Here is a 17470-nt window from a genome sequence, read left to right as displayed (position 1 = left end):
GGCAAAAATGAGAAAAACTTTTTTCTCTTCTTCAGCATGTATTTGCTTAGCTTTAAGTGTTCATGTGTGTCTTGCCCTAAGCAACTTATTAGAGTTTATGTTTATCTATTGGTTATGTTAGTTATTGTTGGCAAGTGGCCCTATGTCTTTGCACGTTTCATGATAGTGTTTTAGCACAGTGACAAACTGTAGAAATGCTTTTGTGTTTTAACCTTTATGCTACATGATAGCAACAATATACAGATAAGTAATATACATCTTTGTGACTAGAGTCTATAGATTCTTTTTGTTGATGCACTTTCATTTATCTCCAAAGTGTGTTGTATTTTCTTAACCTTATAGGAAGCTTTAAATTGACCTTGAAATGTGTTTAGCAAGCTATGACTGTAAATGTGACACAGCTAAAATAGCTATTAGGCATGTGTTTAAAGTTGTGCAAAAACATTTTCCTCTATTACATTAAAAATTTCATTAATCTGATACAGTGTTTCAATGCACCATGAAACAGAGTATAACATACAGTATAGTGAAATATCACCAGAATTCTACCCCTCACTGCAAGGCACTTCCCTCAGCCATGTAAAGGTGGTGAATATTCCACAGTACCTAGTGGTTCATTTGACTGCGCTTGAGTGTTTGGAAAGTTTTACAGTCTGTGCCTGTGCTTTGGGGTGTTTGACTTTTTTATTCCATTCTTTGAACATTCATTATCTGTACAGGGACAAATATTTATCGTTTTAGACTTCTGTGTGAGTTTATTCCAATCATTATGTGGCTGAATTAGTAATGTTGCTAATTTTGAACAATTGCGTATTACATTGTGAGCCAGAGAACATGAGGGTAAATGGTTATTTTAAACAAACTGAGCCAGGACAATTTAAGTTTTGCCCTTATACTTGTCAGAGGCTTTATGTGGTCTTTGAAATCACTATATTTCCCACCAACTGATTATTTAAAACTATCTACAGACTCAGAAGGAAAGGATAATCTGAAGTAGTTTGCCTAGTGGGGGCTAGGCGGTCTCATGGCCTTGGAACCCCTGCAGATTTTGTTTTTTTCTCCAGCTCTCTGTTTTTTTTTTTTGTTTTTTCTGTCCTCCCTGGCCATCAGCCCTTACTTTATTTTTTGCTAATTAGTTTTGCCTAATTTTTATATTTTTTCTTTTTTCTATCTTCATCTTGTAAAGCACTTTGAGCTACATCATTTGTATGCAAATGTACTATACAAATAAATGTAAATGTTGTTGTTGTTGTTGAAGAAACACATGTAGGACACAAACAAAACACAAACTCTAGGAAACTTTAATTTGTAAGGTTTACTTTTAATTTGGAATTAACCGATGACAGGGCACAGAGCTTGTAAGCATTTCTTGATTTCTGTGCCACAGAATGAACTGTTGCTGCAGTTTAATTCTCACCCAGGTGTGGAACCACTAATGTCCCAGCTCCCAACTTGTAGATGTTTCATAGATAAGACTCCTGACTTTAATGCTATTTGACTGAGAATGGTGCTGATAATCTCCTGAAACCACCAGTAGGACATAGCAGCCTTTGGACTGGTTGTCATTGCAAAACAACCTGGAAGAGAAACTGGCATAAAAAAGAATTTGAACCTGATTTTCTAAAAACAAGTACTGTACACATAAGGAAATTATGCTGCTACAGATTACAAAGGAAAAGGCCAGTGTGAATAATATGAAAGACATCTCTAACTCAGTCCATTGCTTGACACATTTTTATGCCAAATTTTAAAAAAAATCAGCAACCATCTCCTTGGTTTTGCTTATCTTAAGTTTCAGACTATTTTTTTTTTGCACCAAGAAACAAAGTTCTCCACTCGTACTCTGTCTCATCCCTCTTATTGATACACCTCAAAAGTACAGACTCATCTGAGAATTTCTGCAAGTGCCCTGGTGTTATATTTTTAGTCAGAGATGTACAGAGTAAAGACACACAGAATATTTAAGAGAGCTATCAAAGAATAGCATGTTTTTTTTTAAATCAAATTAATTTTGTCAGTGTTAAGTCACATTTTATAGGATGAAGATTAGAGCATGCTTTTTTTAACACTTCTACTCCCTTTGCTCTAATATTAATTTTTAAGTACCTGCTTGACAATGTCCTTTTCAAACTGTTGGCTTCCTTGTGTCTTGTCTCTCCACTTCACGAGCCCCTAGGTGCCTCCGTCATCTTTCATGAGCGATTTACACCAAGTCAACTAAAAGACAAATGGAATGGCAGCCAGCCTCCAGTGGTTGTACAAACATGCAAATGCAGAGATTTTGAGTACTAGGCAATTCTTCATTTACTGCTAGGCAATTGGTGAGCAAGCCAAATGCACAATTGCTGGCATCCACTACTATGACCCCCCATGCAGTGTACTTTGTCTTCCACTGTGTGTGTGTCTCTGCCTTTCTGTCTCTCTTTCTTACCATTTTTTCTTTTATTTCTTTAAGAATTGGTCAAGTTAAATAATCTGAATTTTCATCTTTTACAAATGTTTTCTCTGTATAAATCATATATTATTGTTTGGTGCTACTTGTGCCTCTGCTTGCCTTTTCTGATACATATGAAAGACTAGGGTCCTACAACATCCATTTTATTTTTCCCATTTTTGCTTTTCTCAGGTTTATTTTTTTGTAATCATATGTTTACATTTTATCCGTTTTTACTGTAGAAAGCATTTGCAGTGAACAACATTAATATAAACAAGTGTAAAATTGCACTTTGCATTCTTTATGTTGAAATTACATAGTTGCAAATACTTTGGATACACATATTCAGTAACAGCAAGAAGTTCATGCCATAAATTAAATTCATAAACGAATGAATTAAAGCTCCAGGAATGCCTGAAAAAAATATAAATAAACGTGCAATTTGCAATATAGACACCTGAATTCATCAAATTAAAAGTACATACATTCTAATACCCTTAATCAGTGTAGTTTGTTTTAACCTGTTGCTCATGTACTTTATTTTTTTCTATGACACACATCGTCATTGAAATGCATGATTTTGAACCTCTTGGTGTTTAGCTCACCAAGTGACTCTTTTGTCTGTGACAAGTGTCTTGTATTTGTTTAAGTTCTTGTCCTCTCCTGTCCTATCAACTGACCTGACTGGGAAGTATACTGTACTTAGGAGGATGCTATCTCAACAACCCTTGAAAATCTGTCTTGCATTCTTCCAGTAATCACTTAGCTTCACATAAGTGGATAGACCCTTGAGTCACAGTGCAGTTACTCTCCAGAAAACCTGAGCCATAAAAGTCACTGGGATATTGTTGAGCCTTGAATTTTACTTTTCAGATTGTGTTCTGCTTGCAAACAGCTAACCTATATGCCTTTCCTGATACTGGGGTGCTAATTGCCCTTCAGTCCATGATGTATACATGCAGTGAATTCTGAAAGTATTCAGACCCCTTTACCTTGTTCACAGTTTGCTATGTTGCAGGCTTATGCTAAAATCTTTTAATTTTTTACCTCATCAAGCAACACTCAGTACCCCAGAATGACAGAGACAAAACAAATTTTAGAAATATTTGCAAATGTATTAAAATAAAAAACAGAACTATCACATTGACACAAGTATTCAGACCTTTTGCCAAGTGCTTAGTTGAAGTGCCTTGTTAGCAATTACAGCCAGAACCACTCAAGCGCTGCCAGATTGGATGGAGACCATCATTGAATGTCCCCTTTTCAGGTCTTTCCATAGATCTTTGATTGGGTTAAAGTCTGATCTCCTGGCTCCCTGAGTTGTCCCTAAGCCACAATTGTGTTGTCTTTACTCTGAACCTCTGGTCATTGTCTTGTTGGAAGGCACACTTTTAGCCCAATCATAAGTCCAGAGCACTTTGGAGCAGGTCTTCATTATAAACATCTCTGTGCTTTGCTCCATTCCACTTTCCCTCATCCCTGACAAGTCAGTCAGTCCCTGCTTCTGAAAAACAACCCCATAACATGATACTGCTACCAATGTGTTTCACTGTTAGAATAGTATTGCACAGATGATGAGTGGTGCCTGGTTTCCTACAGACATGATGCTAATCAGACTAGGGAATCTTGTTTTTCATTGTCTAAGACTCCTTTAGGTGCCTTTTTGCAAACTTCAGGAGGTGCTACATGTGCTTTATACTGAGGAGAGGTTTCTGCCTGGCAACTCTGTTACAAAGCTGAAATTGGTGGAGTGTTGCAGTGATGGTAGTCCTTCTAGATGTTTCTCCTATTTCCACACAGATTCTCAGGACCTCAGCCAGAGTGACCATTGGGTCCTTGGTCACCTCTGCTACCATGACCCTTCTCCCATAATTGTTCAGCTTTGTCAGGTGGCAAGTTCTAGGAAGATTCATAGTTATTCCAAACTTATTCCATGTAAGAATTATGAAGACCACCCTGCTTCTGGAAACTTTCAGTGCTGTAGGATGCCTTCCCCAGATCTGTGCCACGACAAAATCCTGTCTCTAAGCTCTGCAGGCTTTTCGATCCCATGGCTTGATTTTTCCTCAACTGTGGGACCTAATATAGACAGACTTGTGCCTTTTTAAACTGTGTCCGGTCAGATAAATGGACTACAGGCGGACTCCAAACAAGGTGTAGGAACATCTCAATGATGATTAATTGAATGGTATGCAATCAAATTTCAAGTGTCATAACAAAGGGTCTAAATACTTGTCTGAAGTTCAGTTTTTAATTTGTAATTTCTTGTACATTTGCAAAAATTTCTAAAATCCTGCTTTCGCCTTTTCATGTTGGGTATTGAGTGTTGCTTGATGTGGAGAAAAAAAATAAAATTTGTAGCATGAAACTACAGCACAGCAAGTTGTGCAAAAAGTGAAAGGGTCTGAGTACTTTCTAAATCCACTGTATGTACACAGACAGAACAGCAGCAGAATATCCATAAAAAATAACAATTGCTAAAACAACAAAAGTTAACATATTACATGTATCTTAATAATATAAGGACAGAATACTGAAAATATTTAATATATTCATAAATTTTGTACAAATCTCTCCCAAATATCCAAATTTCACACAAATCCATTTTTATATATTCATTTTATAATTCTTCATTGCAGAAATCATGGAGCCCTAAGAAACTGAGTAACTTATGAGCTACTCAGTAAGCACCTAAAAATGATATAATTCTCTACATATTATTTTATCAGTCTGTATATTGAAAAGTTTAAAGCATGTAATGTGCTCTAGATGTTTTTTTCAGTTCAAAATGCTCTTGGGGCTGTACTTATAACCAGATGACCTTCTGTTGTTCACCTTGTATTCTTATTTTTGGGAGACTTGAAGCCCCATCATCTCTTTCATGCTCTTCTAGAACTTCACTGTTTACTTAATTTCAGGCCCAACTTTGTTGTCGTGCTCTTTTCAGGTATTAATTGAAAAGCACCAAAGCACTTAGATAATACTATTGTGACCTTTTGTGTTGATTTTACACGTGGTCGTTGATTTAAAGGTATAAAGAACACTCCACAAAAATAAATATGCACAGTTAACAATGCAAATACGGACAAGAGTGTGGCGACAAAATAATCTGAATAAATGCATTTAAACAGGAGCTGATAAACCTTCTAAGGAACTTTGCACGCCAGAATGCACTGACGGCTAATGGCTTTTAGAAATTGTTTTGCTGTTAGTCTTTGAAGCTAAGTAAAATCAAATTTTTGTTATAAAGTGCTGAGCCCTATTTTCATATTTGTACTTTGTCTCTAGTGAGTGATTTCAAGTACAGCCTTCACCTTTTCTGTTTTGAAAATCTAGAGCATGAAATATGACTCAGGATTTCTTTAAGAAGTATGAAGTATCGCTATTCCAGCACTTTATAGAATGTTTTCATAAACGTATTTCAGGATACCAAGTCCTAAAATTAGTAGCGTGGTTCCCAGAGTACTGTGGAATAAAATTAGAAGGTGTCAGAATCCAGTTCCTTTCTTAAGTTACTCTAACAAATTTTTAAGATCAACTCCTTGTGGGATGCAATGATTCATTTAAATACTTCCATGCATAACAAGACAGAACAGTGATGTCTATATATCTAATGGTGTAATGAAGGAACAATCTAAGGAAACTAATGTAAAAAGAATTTGTTGACTTCAGTTAGTAAGACACATTTAATTTTTCTTTAATTTGTGTTCTAACAAAAAGGGAAACTTTCAACAGGACAGTAAAAAGTGAAGGAGACATAAACTATGTTGAACCCAGAAGTAGTCACATAAGAGATCAGCATAGGCAGATATGCAGATGATTACGTATTTGTCAGTCCTTTATACTCACAAGTGTCCCAAGAATAGATGTACATTGAACTCCCCATAAAAATTCTGGACAGAGTTACAGTAGAACATGATGATCTGGGGATTGGCCATATCACCACACTGATGTTCTGTCACAAGGTGGGACTTGACAGGCAGTTGATGAGCGGAGTGGACAGACAGCGAGAAGTCAAAAAACAAAGCAAACAGTTGATACTGGAAGTCAAAATGATTGAATATCAGTGCCAAAATGAAAACTGAAAAATGAAAGTGTTCTAAGCTTAAGGTCCAAAACATAAATGTGACCACCATCAAAAAAAGCTTTTGAGAATATCCACAAACTTGGACAGTGAGTAACACATGGTGCTGACTTAAATAACAACAAGCTGATAAAGTCTTGTGGTGCAGTGTCTGAGACTGCACACCCTAGCAGTGCCTCCCCAAAATGGCTAAAAGCAAGATTGTGTCATAGTAAACTTCATAACAAAATTATATGTTAAATTAACAATGTGTAAACAATGTTGAATGAAATGAAAGCATATGTATACAGTGAATTCTGTATAATTCAAAACCAGAATAAAAAAATGATCAAATCTCACAGAAAAATATGTACGAAGCCCAAGAAAAATGCATGAAATATCAGGCCTCATAACAACTAAAAGCATTTTCACACCTAGTTTATTTGGAGCGTTTTTTCGAACTCACATTTAGGTAGATGTGAACAAGATCATTCACTAGTGCAGACCAAAGGAACTGGACCAAGACCGTTTAGAAATGGTGGTTTCAGTGTAGTACCAAGTGAACTTTGGGGCAGTTTGCGTGAGATATGAATGTGATCTGACATGAGACTGATCGACAAAAAATAATATGCATTATGGGATACATTTTACCTGGTAATTAGGAAATATCAGTATAAAAAGTTTTCATAGAACACTTGGACAAGTACCATTCAGTCAAATCAGTCCTAGCACATTATTCAGCCACAGAGCCTCTTTATGTCTGTCTCCTGATTGGATAGCAGTAGACCATGTTAAAAAAAAAAGTTTAAATTCACTTGTGATTGAGTAAAGCAAATGACATACAGAGTTGGTGAGATACAAATACACTGTGTGACTGACAGTTAAACCTTTTAGTTTGTACCACCAGACTGATTTGTGTGCTAGGGTGTCCTCTCAATGAGATTGCAATTTGGGCAAGACGGAGACATTGGAGACATACCATCCATCCATCCATTATCTAACCCGCTATATCCTAACTACAGGGTCACGGGGGTCTGCTGGAGCCAATCTCAGCCAACACAGGGCGTAAGGCAGGAGACATACCAACTTTAATACAATGTAGTAAATAACATTAAAACATTCCAAAGTAAACAATATTAATACATATTTTCAGGATTAATGATTCAAGATATATGAGAGGTGACATTTATATACTAGGTTACTGGAGATTAAATACGCATCACCTTACAATGAAATTACTTGCACCTGATATGTTCACTGTCTGATCTAAATTGAAATACATCACTGTATGCCCTCACACAAGTTTGCTGTGTTCTGTAAAGAAGACCTGATAAAAGTGTCCTTTCTGTGGCATGCGAAGTAACGTATCGTTTTCATGTACTCTTCAAGTTATCAGATAATCGACATTCTGCACACAGAGCTCTATTTGGTAAATAAACCACATACTGTAGTTTTTGCAAATGCTATGGTGCACAAGCTCAGTTCTTGTCAACCTTCCATGTTGAGTTTTCCAGGGAAAACATTGTTTCTGCGCAATGAATGAAGACCATGACATGCCCATGGGGTGCTTATTGTTATGTCTTGTTTGCTCTAAAGGTTGCTGTGTGAAACGCAACCAAACTAACGTAGCTGAAACAAAGTAACCAATGTTCTCCTGATTCAGCACAAAGCAAATGGACTATGAGTGAAAAAACACCTTAAGAATATGTTGACTTTATGTTTGTCTATTGTGTCATGAACTTTCATGAACTTGATTTAGTCTGAGTCTGAGTTATCACCCTAACATATCATAACATAAGCTGGTCAAACAAATATGATAGTGGTACAGTGCTGTCAGCGGTGGTTGAAGAAAGTATCTTATACTCATTAGGAAGGTGATTGGGAACACAAAATGAAAAGCACCACAGGAAGACCTGCAGATTGTGCAAGATGTTTCCACTATGTCTTTGTCAGTATCTCTACTTACAAAGATGTGATATGCTCCTTGGTTATCAAAATGGTGGCTCAGATATTAGTTCTGGTTCTCACAAATACAGAACTACATTCATGGGATGCTTTAAAAGATCTGCCAGCACTGATAATCATCAGTGATAATGTTTGAGGTAATGCTGGCCATTAACAGGTTGGATTTGCTTTGAGTTATTGACTGTGGTGAGTCTTGCTTCTCTCTTATACTTCATAATCACCAGCTAGTGCCAACAGTGCTAGAATGCTTTCTTGAATGACACATTGCCAAAGCTGTTGTTGTTGTGATGTAGGGTGCCATCACCTTAGCCAGTTTTCTGCTGCTGCTTGTAAAGAGCACCAAGCATCATACACCTTGTAGTGGCGAGCCTGTCTAGTGTCATTTATATAAAAAAGGTAAAATATCTATCAACATATGGCTGACATTGGCCATGAATATCCTTGTGACATCAGCATCCATTCCTGGTCAGCCATGTTCCCGTATCTGTCTGCAGAAGAGCATATGTGTGACATTTGATTCATTCTACACCCTCCATAAACTGCTGCACAGTAATTGATTAGCTACACTACAGTTTGTGAAGGTTTTACTAAATACTAACAACCTCCATGGGTACCCACTTTTAAACTATTCCATTGTCACTTAGTAGTAGTCACTTCCAGGTGATTAAAACAAGACATCAGATAAACTTTGTAAGCTATCATCTGGGGAGATACAAAGTAGTAGTAGTAAATAGAAGGGTCTAATTGGAGCTGATAGACATCTTAAAAAGGCTGCTAATGTGAGTTAAACTACATTTTCACAAATGTAAGTGCATTACATCCATAACCCAGTGTCCTTTTAAAGCATGCCAGCTTGCTTCCAACTGAGCTACATTAGGCATCTGGCAAGTAACGCCAGGGAGTCTGACTGCGCTTCAGTAAAAGAAATATATTGGCACCATACCAAACGTCGTAAAAATGTATGCGACTGCAAAGTATAATGAAAAAGTGAGAGACATGAAAGAGGAAAGTGTGTGACAGAGGCAATTTTTTACATAAAGTAAGTCAGACAAGGTTTAGCTGACACTGGTAAGACACTGGCTCTGTCCATTTTGTAACCATCATGCCCTGGTGAAGGTTATAGGGTGCTGGTGTTCAAACCACAAGGCTGACTGCAGCATTTTAAACTGAAGTCCATGTCTGTCACTGAAAGCAAATGAGAATTCTGAAAAAGCATTTTCTTTCATTCGTAAGTTATGAAGATTTTTTGAGGTCACTTGTCACACAATAATCACTCATCCAGCTGTCCATCATGTGGCTCATTATGGATTTGTTGAATTTCCATTAATAATTAATTTAAAACTTTCTTATGTATTATATGTTAAGGATTTTCCTAAATCTTAATTCAGTGATCATACAGATAATTGTTTGGTATAGTAATAAAGCTATGGAGGGTTGGTAGAAGTCGTCCAGTTAATGCACATATGCTCTAATGCTCTACGTAGAATTAACAGTACCCTTGACTGGAACCAGGGAACCTAGACCAAACCCTGAAAACAGCCCCAGACAATAATCCCTCCTCCACCAAACTTTACAGTAGGCAGTACGCCGCCCAGAAGACAGTGTTTTCCAGGCATACTTCAAACCCACATTCGTTCAACAGACTGACAGTAAAGTGTGATTCAGCACTTTAGAGATCACCTTTCCAAAGTTCTAGAGATGAATGGTGGTGTGCTTTACACCACTCCAGCTGACGCTTTGCATTGCACATGATAATGTTAGGATTGAATGCAGCTGCTTGGTCATGGAAACTCATTTTGTGAATCTTCCAGTGCACACTCCTTGTGATGATGTTGCTTCCAAAGGCAGTTTGGAATTCAGATGTGAGTGATGCAACAGAGGATAGGTGATTTTTATGCGCAAAGCACTTGCTGGCTTCGTTCTGTGAGTTTGCATGATCTACCGCTTTGTGGCCGATCTGCCATTTCTCCTCAACACTTCCATTTCACAATAATAGATCTTATAGTTGACTGGAGCAGATCTATCAGAGCAGAAATTTCATATATTAACATGTGACAGCAATGGCATTCTGTGACAGTGCCACATTTAAAGTCACTGAGCTTTTCAGCATGACCCATTCTACTGCTAGTGTGTGTCAATGGAGATGGCAAGGCTATGTGATTGAGTTTATGCACCTGTTTATAATGGGAGCATCTGAAATACCTGAACTTAATTATTAGGATGGTGTCAACATACCTTAGGCCACACAGTGTGTGTGAGAGCATAACTGAAATGCAAATTTATTGCAGAGAAGTCAAGAAGAAACTTTATTTTGGCACCAGTTATATGGTACATGTGTTGTTAATGGTCTAAGTAATGTTATAGACATCAGTCTTCCAGTTAAGCTTTGGTTTCATGGTTAATCATCACATATCAATGAATGCGTTAAAGGTAGCACCAGTAACCATGAAAATGATAATGGAATGTTGTTAGACATATCTAGAGCTTCTTCTCAAGCAAATGTTTTACAAACAATGAATAATGTCATTAGTGATTATTTGGTGATGTGGGAGGTTAACCAGATTATCTATCCATCCATCCATCCTCTTCTGCTTATCCGAGGTCGGGTCGCGGGGGCAGCAGCTTGAGCAGAGATGCCCAGACTTTCCTCTCTCCGGCCACTTCTTCTAGCTCTTCCGGGAGAATCCCAAGGTGTTCCCAGGCCAACCGGGAGACATAGTCCCTCCAACGTGTCCTGGGTCTTCCCTGGGGCCTCCTCCCGGTTGGACGTACCCGGAACACCTCACCAGGGAGGCGTCCAGGAGGCATCCTAATCAGATGCATGAGCCACCTCATCTGACACCTCTCGATGCGGAGGAGCAGCGGCTCTACTCTGAGCCCCTTCCGGATGACTGAGCTTCTCACCCTATCTTTAAAGGATCCCAGAGACCCTGCGGAGTAAACTCATTTCAGCCGCTTGTATTCGCAATCTCATTCTTTCAGTCACTACCCATAGCTCATGACCATAGGTGAGGGTAGGAACATAGATCGACTGGTAAATTGAGAGCTTTGCCTTACGGCTCAGCTCCTTTTTCACCACGACAGACCGATGCAGAGCCCGCATCACTGCAGACGCCGCACCGATCCGCCTGTTGATCTCACGCTCCATTCTTCCCTCACTCGTGAACAACATCCCGAGATACTTGAACTCCTCCACTTGAGGCAGGATCTCGCTCCCAACCCTGAGAGGGCACTCCACCCTTTTCCGGCTGAGGACCATGGTCTCAGATTTGGAGGTGCAGATTCCCATCCCAGCCGCTTCACACTCAGCTGCGAACCGATCCAGAGAGAGCTGAAGATCACGGTCTGATGAAGCAAACAGGACAACATCATCTACAAAAAGCAGTGACCCAATCCTGAGTCCACCAAACCGGACCCCCTCAACACCCTGGCTGTGCCTAGAAATTATGTCCATAAAAGTTATGAACAGAATCGGTGACAAAGGGCAGCCCTGGCAGAGTCCAACTCTCACTGAAAACGGGTTCGACTTACTGCCGGCAATGCGGACCAAGCTCTGACACCGATCATACAGGGACCGAACAGCCCTTATCAGGGGGTCCGGTACCCCATACTCCCGGAGCACCCACCACAGGATTCCCCGAGGGACACGGTCGAATGCCTTTTCCAAGTTCACAAAACACATGTAGACTGGTTGGGCGAACTCCCATGCACCCTCCAGGACTCTGCTAAGGGTGTAGAGCTGGTCCATTGTTCCACGACCAGGACAAAAACCACACTGTTCCTCCTGAATCCGAGGTTTGACTATCTGACGGACACTCCTCTCCAGAACCCCCGAATAGACATTTCCAGGGAGGCTGAGGAGTGTGATCCCTCTGTAGTTGGAACACACTCTCCGGTCCCCCTTCTTAAAGAGGGGGACCACCACCCCGGTCTGCCAATCCAGAGGCACTGTCCCTGATGTCCATGCGATGTTGCAGAGGCATGTCAACCAAGACAGTCCTACAACATCCAGAGCCTTGAGGAACTCCGGGCGTATCCTTGCCACCAAGGAGTTTTTTGACCAACTCTGTGACCTCAGTCCCAGAGATGGGGGAGCACACCTCTGAGTCCCCAGGCTCTGCTTCCTCATTGGAAGGCATGTTAGTGGGATTGAGGTGGTCTTCGAAGTACTCTCCCCACCGACACACAACATCCTGAGTCGAGGTCAGCAGCGCACCATCCCCACCATATACAGTGTTGACAATGCACTGCTTCCCCCTCCTGAGACGCCAGACGGTGGACCAGAATCTCCTCGAAGCTGTCCGAAAGTCGTTCTCCATGGCCTCCCCAAACTCCTCCCATGCCCGAGTTTTTGCCTCAGCAACCACTGAAGCTGCATTCCACTTGGCCTGCCGGTACCTATTAGCTGCATCCAGAGTCCCACAGGACAAAAAGGACCGGTAGAACTCCTTCTTCAGCTTGACAGCATCCCTCACCGCCGGTGTTCACCAGCGGGTTCAAGGATTGCCGCCACGACAGGCACCGACCACCTTACGGCCACAGCTCCGGTCAGCCGCCTCAACAATAGAGGCACAGAACATGGCCCATTCAGACTCAATGTCCCCCACCTCCCTCGGGACGTGGTCGAAGTTCTGCCGGAGGTGGGAGTTGAAGCTACTTCTGACAGGGGGCTCTGCCAGACGTTCCCAGCAGACCCTCACAACATGTTTGGGCCTACCAGGCCTGACCGGCATCCTCCCCCACCATCGAAGCCAACTCACCACCAGGTTAATCAGATTACTCAGAGAAAAATCAGCACAGCTCCATGTAGAACATGGAAATTCCTTACAGAAAACAGCCGAGTGTGAGATTCAAGCCAAATATGTTGGATATTTAAGGCAGCAGTGGTATCCAGCTGTCAGATCTTCTAAATATAGGGTTTTCTCATAGTTAGAGAGGTTTGTGGACGGAAGATCAAACATTATTGACAACACATTATAAGATATTGCACATACAGACTTAGAGTTCCTCTTCTTTGTTGGCATTTCATAAATGATCTATGGTAGTGGTTGTCTAAAAATGTTTGCCTTTATAATGACTCCATAATCCACCTTCTCTACCACACCTCTTTTCTCTGATTACGTTGTCCTTGCAGTAGTTTGTAGGTAACATTAATAATAAAAAGTGAAAATAGCAGATTTGAGACCAGTCAGTTCTTCCTGTGAATATTGTGTCCTTGGATGCACATCTCTATTGCTGGTAATAATCAGGCCAGCTGCACTCTCACAGCAGTTCATCAAAACATTATACAGAAAATAATAACAACAGAGAAATGGTAAAGGATCTTATTGTTTCCTTCAGGTTTTATATAATAAATGCTAAAAGTTCCTCAAAATAAATAAAAAAATATATATTAAGAAATGTAAAAGAAGGATGAATAAAAACCAAAGTAAAGACGCACAGGATCACTTTGCCATTTTAACAGAGTCTGCAGAATAAAACAACTGTTAAAACTCATATAAGCTTTGGAGCTAGAGTCCTCTCTTTATGATCACTAGAATTACTGTTGATACATGTCTTTTAACACTCAAATCACTCACCCCCTATATACTGTATCTATTATATAGTGCCTTTCACATCCATTTATCTATCTGTTATATGGTACCCCTCTCATCTATCTGTCTATCATATAAGACAACAAAATAGGTCAGGTCAGGTTGGGGAGCATGCACTGGTACACAATATTGCCGCACCCACCACATGATGAAACAGCTTAGGATCCTGTTTGGCAACCCTCCAGACTGACACGCGTTCCAGTCCTACCCAATGGAAACGACTGTTTACCTGCTGCAGCCATGTGTTTTGCGGGTGTCCCCTTGGTCTGGTCCAGCTACTTGGGTCCTCAACAATTAAGATCCTGCGAGCTGGATCACCCTCGGGTAATCGTGCCACATGGCCATAGAGCCATAACTGATGCTTCCTCACAATGCAGCAGTACCCAAGGATTCTCCAAAGAGGCACAACACAGAAGGAGTCCAGTCTTTGTCTGTGGTCACTGGATAGCGTCCATTTACGCAACCATATAGCAAGACAGAAAGCACCAGGACTCTAAAGACTTGGACCTTTGTCCAATAAAATAGAAAATTTAACAATTCATTTTAACCTGACACTTTTTAAAATTTAGATATACAAAGAGAGCAATAAAAGTTATTTTTATTGGTACTGCTGTGCCAGATATAACAAAATCAGATTATTTAAAATGAATTGAGAGAATTTATTTATCCTCAGATATGATGAGACTGTAAACAATTGGAAGAGAAAGTACAATATTAAGCATATTTCAAAGACTTTTTACAAAACATTGATGCAACTACAGTCCATCTTTTTAAAATAAACCTCAGTAGTCAGAAAACATTTTAAACAGCTCAACAAATACCACACAATAAAAGGGAGGAAATCCAACCAACAGCACATGATGTGTATTCCTTCTGAGTTCTGCATAGTAACTGCAACGCCCAAGTGCACAAAACCCACTTGGTTTCAAGGCAGTTCCAGCTAAGACCATGGCTTATTAATTGATGTAAAACAAATAAGATAGAGAGGTGGCTGTGCAAAACTGGAACATAAGGGAAAGTCTTGAGGCTGTTGAGTTTTTAAATTTTTAAATTATCATAAAGATTGAACAGGGAGACAAAATTCATATTGCTGTTTTATTTTCATTTCACAATGTATCTGCATTAAGTTTTTGTTATCCTGCAATGGGCTTTTAAAACAATAAATATTTGTTCATGGCTCTTTGGTAAATAAAAAAATACTTTTTTTTACAAAACAAACTTTTTCTTTGCAGTCTCACACAGTGGCTGCTTGGCTTCCCTTGCTTGACAGAGGGGAGTACTCTTTGATGCGCACACAAAGCTTCCCTCTAGTCCAGGGGTTTTGCAGGGCTAAAGGCTGGAATTCATCTTGCAGCCACTTCTCTTTGTCATCCAGAACCAGCACCAAGCCAAAGTGGTCCAGTTGATCTCCACTATAGGTGTATTCATCTAGGCTTCCCAATAGTTGCCTAGAAACCTCATTTATTTCCTGAACCACCAGTCTTATTATCTTCCTTGCTGAGGTCTTTCGAGTGACGCAGAGCTGCAATGGAACAAAATGATGAAATAAATTAAAGTTTTTCGAGACCTAGACATTATGCCTATATTGCTTATTATAGTAATAACCCAGCAGTTCATTGAAGTGGAGGCTGTGACTGAGACAGCCTGATATCACACACATGGAAGCATGCTGCTGCTGCAGCTTAGAAACTGGCCCATCCACAGAGGTAAGAGTTCTCCATTTAGAGATCACTGAGATGTTATAGCATCTTTGTAACCCTTTGGCCTCAGACAGTAAATAAATATGGATTAGGTGAAATAAAACAAGATAGAAACAAAAAACAAAGTAAAGACGCACAGGATTACTTTGTCCTCTTAACAGAATCTGAAGAAAAAGTCACACCACAGGGCAGATTACTAAATAGGGACACTGGAGGGCATAGAATAGTTCTATATTCTCTTCTACGCAGTGGTGTGCTGGAGAGCATTAAGAAGAAGGACGCCACACGCCTGGACAAACTGGTGAGGAAGGCAGGCTCTATTGTTGGCATGAAGCTGGACAGCTTGACATCTGTGGCAGAGCGACGGGCGCTCAGCAGGCTCCTATCAATTATGGAGAATCCACTGCATCCACTAAACAGCGTCATCTCCAGACAGAAGAGCAGCTTCAGCGACAGACTGCTGTCAATGTCCTGCTCCACTGACAGACTGAGAAGATCGTTCCTCCCCCAAACTATGCGACTCTTCAATTCCACCCGGGGGGGTAAACGTTAACTTTATACAAAGTTATTGTCTGTTTTTACCTGCATTGTTATCAATCTTTAATTTAATATTGTTTTTTGTATCAGTATGCTGCTGCTGGAGTATTTGAATTTCCCTTTGGGATTAATAAAGTATCTATCTATCTATCTATCTATCTATCTATCTATCTATCTATCTATCTATCTATCTATCTATCTATCTATCTATCTATCTATCTATCTATCTGTCTGTCTGTCTGTCTGTCTGTCTGTCTGTCTGTCTGTCTGTCTGTCTGTCTGTCTGTCTGTCTGTCTGTCTGTCTAGACTCTTTGTTGCTTATTGTTTTCTGTATAGACCACTAGAATTGCATCTTAATTGATAGACACACTCCTTATAATAATGAGTGTAACAAAACTTCACTGTTGGGAAAAGATGAGTACATGTAAGTAGTCAAATGCTTATCACATACCATTGATCAATTTGTTTCATCAGAGGTGACTGCTAACAGTCTTGGAAGCAGTGCATATAGCCGACACCTGTTTTGCACTTTCCAACTTTAAGAAACAATGCGTTGTTACTTCATGTAATTTCAAGTCCCTTCAACAGTAGAAAAAAGCAAAGCACCAATGAGTAGCAACATTACATGGCTAAAAGTATGTGGACACTCCTCCAAATTAGTGTTCAGGTGTTTCGGCCACACTCACTGTTAACAGGTACATAAAATCAAGCACATAACCATTTAATCTTCATTGACAAACATTTGGAAGTAGAATGAGCCATTGATTTCCATGGCCGAGTAGCTGCACATAAGCCTGAAATCACTATGTGCAATACAAAATGTCGGCTGGAGTGGTGTAAAGCATGCCACCATTGAACTCTGGAGTAGTGAAAATGTTTTCACTGGACTGATGAACTACACTTCATTAAATCTGGGTTTGGAGGATGCCACGAGAATGCTACCTGCTAAACTGACTAGTGTCTATTGTAAAGTTTAGTGGAGGAGGTGGGGTAATGGTCTGGGACTGTTTTTCAGGGTTTGGGCAAGGTCCCTTGGTTCCAGTTGAAGCTGCTGGTAATGTTACAGAATATAGAGACATTTCAGACAATAGTGCACGTCCAACTTTGGGGAACAATCTTTTCTATTCCAGCATGTCTATGCCCCTGTGCACAAAGTCAGATCCATAATGACATGGA

The 17470-nt window shown here is 39.9% G+C and overlaps 1 protein-coding gene across 3 annotated transcripts in view; it reads right to left on the bottom strand.

Moving 5' to 3' along the window:
• Positions 1–14647: 14647 nt before the first annotated feature.
• Positions 14648–17470, bottom strand: part of LOC114661132 (ankyrin repeat and fibronectin type-III domain-containing protein 1) — a 261597-nt gene continuing 258774 nt past the window's right edge. For 2 of the 3 annotated variants that reach the window (XM_028814281.2, XM_051933397.1), the window contains exon 20: positions 14650–15578. In XM_028814281.2, the coding sequence (XP_028670114.2) occupies positions 15291–15578 (288 nt within the window). In that variant the 3' untranslated portion in view covers positions 14650–15290. Of the gene's footprint in view, positions 15579–17470 lie in introns of all 3 variants that reach the window. The other variant, XM_051933396.1, reaches the window with a different exon arrangement.

This window comes from Erpetoichthys calabaricus, chromosome 11, assembly GCF_900747795.2.
Source record: "Erpetoichthys calabaricus chromosome 11, fErpCal1.3, whole genome shotgun sequence".
Taxonomy (NCBI): domain Eukaryota; kingdom Metazoa; phylum Chordata; class Cladistia; order Polypteriformes; family Polypteridae; genus Erpetoichthys; species Erpetoichthys calabaricus.
Note: the sequence above shows the minus strand (reverse complement) of the source record. Positions and strands in the feature narration are given on the sequence as shown.